General features: G+C 39.8%; 1 protein-coding gene across 1 annotated transcript in view; it reads right to left on the minus strand.

The window, feature by feature from the left end:
* Window positions 1-7,137: 7,137 nt before the first annotated feature.
* SLC10A7 (solute carrier family 10, member 7) overlaps window positions 7,138-8,570 on the minus strand; it is a 142,290-nt gene continuing 140,857 nt past the window's right edge. Inside the window, exon 12 of the mRNA XM_009867366.1 lies at window positions 7,138-8,333. Within this exon, the coding sequence (XP_009865668.1) occupies window positions 8,289-8,333 (45 nt within the window). The 3' untranslated portion in view covers window positions 7,138-8,288. The remainder of the gene's footprint in view (window positions 8,334-8,570) is intronic.

Here is an 8,570-nt window from a genome sequence, read left to right on the forward strand (position 1 = left end):
TGAGCAACCTCATGTAGTTGAAGATGTCCCTTGCTCACCGCAGGAGGGGTTGGACTAGGCGACCTTTGAAGGTCCCTTCCAGCCCAGCGCGTTCTGGGGTTAAAGCGAAGGATGTAAAACGCAACCAAATGCAAAGGAACAAATGAGTGAAGTCCTAGAAGCTAAGAATCCACGCTCACCAGCATTCCGTCGTTTTCTGAACTGCAAACAAACAAACAAAAAAAGCCTGTGACAATCACCAGTTCAAATTTTTCACTGCAAGTCAAATGACTGATTTTTAAAGGACAGCTATCAGGACTTTTAAGCAATAACATGCAGAAGAGATGAATAGCACACTTGGTGATCTGCATGATTTATTTGGCAAAGCCTATTAGTTCCTTCTGGGGCAAATTAATGGTAATTCTTATCTGTTTGTCAGTGGGAATTTAACATGGGCTAAAAAGTCATTGAGAGTTTCCTTCAGCTAGAAGTCTGTCCAAAATAGAACAAAAAAAGAGATGAATTTGAGGAAAAAGCTTAATAAAGCCTTCTTTAAACAAAAACCACTCAAGGCTTGACTGTAATCAAAAGAACATTACTTACCTTACTGAGCGTCACTGAAGCCAGAATCAAGTAGTAAGTTTTAAAAAGGAACTCTTTTTCTTTCTTTACAGTCATAATTTATAACAGCTGAATTATTGGCTATAAATACTCTTTTCCTTCTGCTAATGTATTGTGCTTCTGGGATTGTTCAGAGCAAACATTTTGTTGCTAAGACAATAAACTCCTAAACTCAGGCTTCCAAAAAAAATTTCAAGCACATTCCAAGCAGCAGCTATTCAAAAAATACCACTATGCCATCTTAACGGACTAAATTTTGTTTTATTTTCACTAGTATTCAATAATATTGACATTGCTCATTCAATTTATTTCTTAAACATAGAAAACTACTGCAATATACTGGAGCATATTTACGTATATATCAGAGCTAAAAATTCAAACAGGATGAATTTAGCAGAGAGAGTTTGCTGTTAAAATGAAAAAAAGAGCTAGACAAAATACATTCTTAAAGATATGTAAAACATAGTGGTTTAATATACATCCCGGTTTTATATATGTAATATGCACCTAACTTTAATAAACAGAAAACACCAACAAAAAAGCTACCTGAAAACCTTCCAAACCACCAGGGCCAGCAAGATTTGAGTTTTCCTGTTTTCAAAACGCTGTCCTGATAAATACTATAAATGAGATTTTTGGAAACACTGATATGTGATACCTACACACAGCTCTTTATGGCCTTTATAATCAGAGAGGTTACACATTAGTGTTACACATCACAAATCCATGTTACCTGATCAGAAACACGATAAAAGTCAGGCTCCACAGACTGCAGCGCTTTTATTCTGTTCTGCCGACTCACATGAAATCTCATGAATCGCAACTTGGCTCTGTTTTTACATTTGAGGAAGGCTAGAAAGAGGGGAATTTTGCGAGCACAGAGTGGCAAAAAAATACCTCCCAGTGCCCCCGGGGAAGCGCTGCTCCCACGCTGCTGCGGCTGTGGGATTTGGCTCCGGCTCGGGGAAGAGATCTGTGCGCCACGCTCACAGACAGCCGAGCTGAAAAGATACAGGCTTCCCACATTAACACTCCGTGAGCGGCATCAAACAGAGTTATCGTATTAACTGGCTGAAATTGTGTCATACTCTTATTTTTAGTATGTTATTATGCCTCTGGGATATATTTTATTTATCAGGGAATTGGACCTAAAGAGATGTTGTAGCGGTTTTCTAAAAGTGGCTTTAAGCAACTCGTTGTGAGGTATCTGAAAGACTGCGTGTATGTTTTGGGAAAAGGGCAGAGTGAATATGTGAGCCAAATACTGTACAATGCATCTTTTTTTAGCCCTGAGCCACTGCTTGGAATTTACAATTAATTTTTCAGACAAAGAGGGGTCTTAAACATTTCACTGAAATAAGATTTCCTTTTGTCATTTTTATAAAGAAAAATATTGAGGTTCTCCCAAAATTTCTCTGATTTAAAACATCATTATGAAACAGAACAAGTGAGAATTTGCTGAAGAACCTGGCAAAACATATCTTGCAGTCATATGGGATTGCCCAACGGAGCCTGTAACGGATGCCGAGGCGAGCTGCAGGCCTGCGTGCATGCGGTTGTTTCCATCCAAAGGAGCTGCAAGTCCTAATGATGAACACGAGAACCCTAACTAGCATGGGTGAAGTTCTTCACTCTCAGCACAAAGAGCTGAATTCTGCTTCCCCAAGCAGCGTCTTGGAAAGCTGCCCCGGTTTCTCGAGGCTACACAGGATGGGGTCTCTAAGACAAGAACATCTTGACCAGAAATCAGATGCTCTCCAAGCAGAGGAGAGCATCATCTTGATGTCGACCCTAACAAGTTCAGTTAGGGACAGCTAACTGAGAGAAGCGGTAACAAAAAGTGAGTGAGGGAATTTAGGTTGAAGATAAGGAAAAAAAACCCCAACATTTTGTCACTTCTTTCATCAAACACTGTTGACAAGAAGTGGCAAAACTACCAGGGGAAGGCACGGGGAAATGGGATATAATTTTGTCAATATCTTGGGTATGGGTTGTGCAACAGACAAAAGATGCTGATGGGGAAGGACTGCAGTCACAATGCTAAGAAACAGGGTGAACACAGAATTGAAAAACTCTCTGTCAAGAGAATTTCATACCCAATTATTGGCACGGGACTCTCAAATTTTATTTCCTAAAATTTTTCTGGCAAAAAGCTAGTTCTCACATAATAACCTCTGTAATTTTTTTAATCCTATCAATGAAATTGTCTTTCCTTAGAGGCAGCCCATTTTCTTCCCTTTTCAAGAAAGCCAATTTCCCTTAGAATTTGGAACAGCTTCGTAAGAAAACTGACCATAAATAGTCAGTTTTGTCTTACAGAGATGAAGTAACACCAGCATGCTAACATCTGCAAGCCTTTGGTTTTGTCACAACTGTACTAGATTGAGTCCACTTACAGAGGATGCCATCCAAGGAGGCTTTTTTTCTTCTTCTTAACAGGGCAAAAAATGGTTGTGCCAGGTGGCAACTTTGAACAGAGGTAAAGAGAGGACAAGTATGCACCAGCACACGATCCTTCGGAGATGCACAGGCTCTTCTGTGTGCTGCAGCTGCTGGGGATCTGCTGGGTCTCTGAGCAGGGATCACAATTTCTAATCTCTCGTCTGCTTCAGCAACACAGTATTGGAGTTGATTTGAAGCTACCAGATAGTCTAAGAATTAAGAGGTTATTTTGTTACTTAACAAATATAAGTGCCAGGATCAACTCAGTGGGGCTCTTTTCTGCGTAACAACGCCAAAGGTCTCTGATCTACCTGCCCTCCTTGCCCAAAACTGCAGTCCATAGGGTAGGTGGCAGGGAGCAGATTCATCAAGCAGCTACTGCTCATTTTCTTGTCACTCTAGAGGTCACTGCCTGGCAGAAATCTCTGCAGAAATGCATCTAAAAATATTTTGAAATCTTGGCCTCCGCTGATGAGAAAATTGTGGTGACTCATGCTCCCATCAGCTCCAGACTTGATCGCTGCAATCTGATGGACTGAGAAGCTGATATTCCATCGAGACTGCAATTTGCTTAGGGGAGCAGCCGAGAGGCCTCATTGGCACCAACTGCTTCCAACACATCTCTCCCTTGTCCTTTTAATCACTAACAAATTTAATTTCACTTCTTACTGAAGATCTCAGTCTCCACCTTTCCGGCAGGTGAACAATTTAGAGGCTGCTTTCATGACCTCTTCTACAGCTCTAGATGCCAGCATGAAGCAGATCTGCCTGTAGTGATGCCTCACACCTGCATTTCCCCGCATCGCTTTTAGCCCTACAACTCTAAAGCCACCGCACAGTCCTCATCTGTGCTGCTCCAGAAAATTACTTACCGTCCTGCTGGGTGCTCTCTGTTGAACGAGGATTTTACAGGAAACGTACATGTAACACTTTCACGAATCTAATTCAAAACGCCTCCTCAAAGAAGTCACGGTCTAATATGATCACAAGCGGCAAGGTGGTTTTAAGCAAGAAAATAGCAAAGAGGAGACAACCTCCCTCTTCTGACATTTTTCTGGTACAGTTGTGCAGCTTTGGTTTGGGAGATTGGGGCTAGCCACGGAAACAGGGATGAAAGAGATTCGGTTTCTTAGATGCTGGAAAGGGCAGGACATAAAATCTAGAGTAAAATACTCTTCATTTACTCTCGTCCTGTGCTACATGATCACCGAGCTTTGTTAGAACAATGGCAGAGCTTTTCAAACAGCTTCCCTAGGGAGAGCGCTCTGCAGCTTAACAACCCTTTCACTGGAGATGTGCAAGTGTAACCAAGGGCAGAATTTAGTCTCTTGTCTATTTAACGTGTTTGCAAGGGACTCTGTGTTTGTGGCACTTTATAATATTAGTAATATAAATGCATTTGGATTATAACAAAATGGAGAAACTATGATTTAGCCCTTTACTATGTTGTAATTCCCAAATGCATCAACATCTATTTAAGTGCAAAATAGCCCACAGTTTACAAACGCAATGCTGCGATCGTCTGCTGTAAAGGTTCTGTATGAGATTATGATTCAATACAATACACAATTCAGTATCTGAAATTTCATTTTTAATGTCAGAATAACATCAACAAAGTAGCTCTTTCTCCATATGCAGTCTTGCAAAGAAAATGTATACCAGGGACTTGGTCCTTTTTACTGATTTCTACATATATAACTGCTCATCTCTTATGCACGTATGCACTTGCACATAAATAAATGTGCTTGCAGACAGGCAATATTTCATCTTGCCTTCTAACCTCCTGCTGTCAAGATATTTCCACAGAAAACTGTACACAAATAAAACTAACAGCTTCTCTCTCCCTGACTGCCAGAATAACGTAGGGGACTACTTCCGTAAAACCAAGGTGCTGGATTACTCTCTTGCTCTGTGAACAAGCATAACTGTGCAGCTTCTGCTGAGATTGCCTTTTCTGTCATATAACCTATTCACATTAACTGAAGGATCTGTAAGAAAAAACACAACTACAATTTTGATTTTAACTACAGTAAAAAATGATTTATCTTGGACCGATTACTGGGGTCATCAAAAGCTTCTCTATTTAGTGCACAAAAAGGGAAACAAAATGTTTGAGTAACTCAACACAATGTGCTAAGATTCCCTTTGCCCTCTGAAGTGCTCTTTTATTGTTTGGGCGTTTCTTTCTCTGCTATCATTAGATGGGGTTATAGATATGCAGAAGATAAGAAGTGTTGATGATCAAGACAACCCTTATGTTTTAACATGGGCAAAGTTCTCATTTGCCATCAGTTTTGCCTGATTATGTTCAATACCAGATATCTTGGATAAATTAAAAGCCAAGAAGTTAAAAATATTCACAACAGTTCTAACCCACTACTGAAAAAATGGTGGAGCACAATGACTTATTTTCAGTTGATGCTAATTTGCAGTATTCTGAGGACTTTCCTTCCCCAAGTTCATAAAATATTTCTGTACAGTTCACGGATTATTTTTTTTTAAAAAACAAGCAAAGAGTTTAAAAGCTTGCCCACAAAAGAACACAACAAAGACAACAGAGGTAAAAAGTTGACCTAGAGGATAAGTAATTTTATCTTGCTTTCCTATTAACAAAATGAAATTCAAAACCATTCTGTTTATTAAAGACATATAGGCATAATAACAAGTCATAAAACAAACATCTTCACAGTCTTTAGACATAACAGAATTGATATGCATAATTAAGTTTCATTAAGTATGGATTTAAAATACGTATTTCAGTTTTGCTTTATATTCCCTTTAGATCAACACCTCCAACACTCACACACAATATTTAGCCTGCCCCAAGCAATCAATGAAGACTTTGCAAAGGCTCTAACAGAACTCCATCTTAAAACAGTTCGAAATATTTTTAAATATAGAAAGAAAATAACAAAGAAACAAGGATATGTTCAGTGGAATATATGTAAGTTGTTGGATGTACTGAAAGTCAGATTCAGTACGTAGAGGTAGCTCAGTAAGGGTACTTGCAGTGTTCTGACTGTTTAGCATGGTCACAACCACAGTAAGTTACTGTATGCTTGAACTCTTCCTATACATATAAAAAAACTGAGCACTCTCTCTGGGCCTGTGGCTTTGCCATTCAGAACCAACCGAAAGAGTCATCAGTTTCAGTGGGATTGGGATTAAGTCCGTATATACTCTGGAAGTTCGGGTTTATGGAAACAGAACAAAAAGAAACTGTCCTGAGTCTGCACTCTCCACTGCAAGCACGGCTTTTATAAGCCCAGACAAAGGAATGTCTTCCCACATGGAGCCAACTACTAGTGAGCATGCTCAAGGAAGAGGAACTTGGAATTTGGCCCAAGAATACGCATGCTGTTCTCTCTAATTGCCTTCCATGTTGGCCTGTTGAGGGATCCAACCACGCTATCTAGGGCTGCGCTGCTCAAAACTGTGAGCTCGCTGCCCTTCGCATCACTGGCTGGTCAGAGAGCACAGTCCGCAGGCACACGGGCAGTGGACAGCGGCCCTCAGAGTATGCAGGGCTTGATCCCCCTCCAGGGAATGAAAGAATTCAGCATGTTGCCACCCTCACGTACCTTCATTTTATGGTCTGGTTACTGGTGATGACAATTCTGAACAAGGTGACGCTGTCAGCTCCCTGTAGTTTCTCCTAGTGATGGCAACAGAGCAGTCCTGCACTGACTGACCATTGGGTAAAGCACCAAGGATTGGTACCAGATTACTTTCCTGCTGTTCACAGGAATAACAGACTAGATAAACCAAACACAATTTTTTTCACTAAGGCAAAAAGATATTAGATTCACATGCCTGTCGTCATTCAGAAGATCTTTAGCTTGTGCAAATGGCCATAGCCTTATCAGAGCTGCGGTAATTTACATCTGCTAAAGATCTGCTCCCAGGCATTTGCACTCAGTTGCGCTGTTCACTGCAATGACACACACGAAACTTCTGCATTTATATCGATCCCAGTTTGACCTATTTCTTTCATTCTTTTTAACGTTTTAATGCACAATTGCCAGCACGTTTGTTTTTGCAGATGGGTACACCTCAAGGTCTGGACTAGAGTACGCTTCTGAAATCTTAATCTCCCGGACAAGATGCAGTGCTGGCTATGTCTTTAAATATATGCCTATGCTCTTTTCTCTTCAATGCTCCGCTTAGAAATAGTATTTTGTATTCTTTTTCTTTTTTTTTTTGTATAAGTTTTAAATAATGTTTTACTTTTAAAAGTTATGACTGATTGTCAAATTAGCTAAGATAGCATTTCTGTTATTGTGAGGATCCTTTTAATTGGCAAAAAAAAAAAATTTGTCAACTTTCTGTCCTCATAAGCTGTTATTCATTACCAATGCAGCATTATAGAAAACATAGCTTAGTTTACTACAATAAAGGCTGTTTCAGTATTAGCATCCTAAACTCTGTCACTGCAGATCTCTGTGCATTGCACCAGCAGAAGGAAAAGAAAAATGAAAACCAAAAATTTGTGTTCTTAAGGAGTAAATTATAAAAGATCTCATAGCTGCAAACACAAATACTTCACTCATAACCCAAGCACCAGACCATTTCTTTGAAGAAGCTTATGAGGCATTTAAGATATACAATGGCACAATATCATACAATGGAATTGAAAGAATTTTCTTGAGAAACCATTAACTTTGAAGGAATGTCTAGACAACTGTGTCAACAAATGCAAATAATTCATGCTTCTCAGCTTCTATCCAATGGATGGCCCCATGCTGAGTATACACAAACTCAGAAGAAAAAGGCATGTCAGAGTCATATGACTAGGGAGTGTAACAGAGTCACACAGAAATTCAAGTCAATCTCAAAGAAAAATGTTCAGAAAGCTCTTCCCCAGAGTAAGCCAGCAGTGGGATAGGCTTCTGGCCATTTTGGCTAGTTTAAAACAGAGACTTACGGCTGGTGCGCCCTAGCTTCAAAGCAGGGGCAATGGAAGAAACAGCTGTTAGTAACGACCATTCACTCAGTTAGAAAAATAAAACCTAAAGGACTCCAAAATACTGTACAACCTCTTGCAGTAACCAACAAAGCGGCTTCTGGAAACAATGTTTTTGCCAAAAATGCATCTGTAAGGCACTTAACAGGTATCTTTTTAATATATATATATAAAAATAAAATATGCACTGAAGCAACATTCACAAATACCCAGTCATCTCAATTGTCTGTGTGTACAGTATAGTACATATATACATTCACTGTGACACAGTCCATCTCCATAGTTATACCTTCACCGGTGCTTTGGGCTGCCTGGTTAACTTCAGTGCCTGTAAACAGTAAACAAAACAGTCATTATTTTTACATTCTTAGAAGAAAACCACCAGCACAAGTTAAGATTGTTATTTACAAGGGGGAACAAAATACTGTGTATACTTCTGGACAGCTGAGCAAGGAGACAGCACACAGCTACAGTCCTAGTGAAGGAAGCGGAGGTGGGTCTCCAATGCCTTGTAGAAAGCAACTGTTTGGACTGCACTCAAACCACTTGTGGCACAGATACAAGA

The sequence above is a fragment of the Apaloderma vittatum genome, unplaced genomic scaffold (assembly GCF_000703405.1).
Source record: "Apaloderma vittatum isolate BGI_N311 unplaced genomic scaffold, ASM70340v1 scaffold284, whole genome shotgun sequence".
NCBI classification, from domain to species: domain Eukaryota; kingdom Metazoa; phylum Chordata; class Aves; order Trogoniformes; family Trogonidae; genus Apaloderma; species Apaloderma vittatum.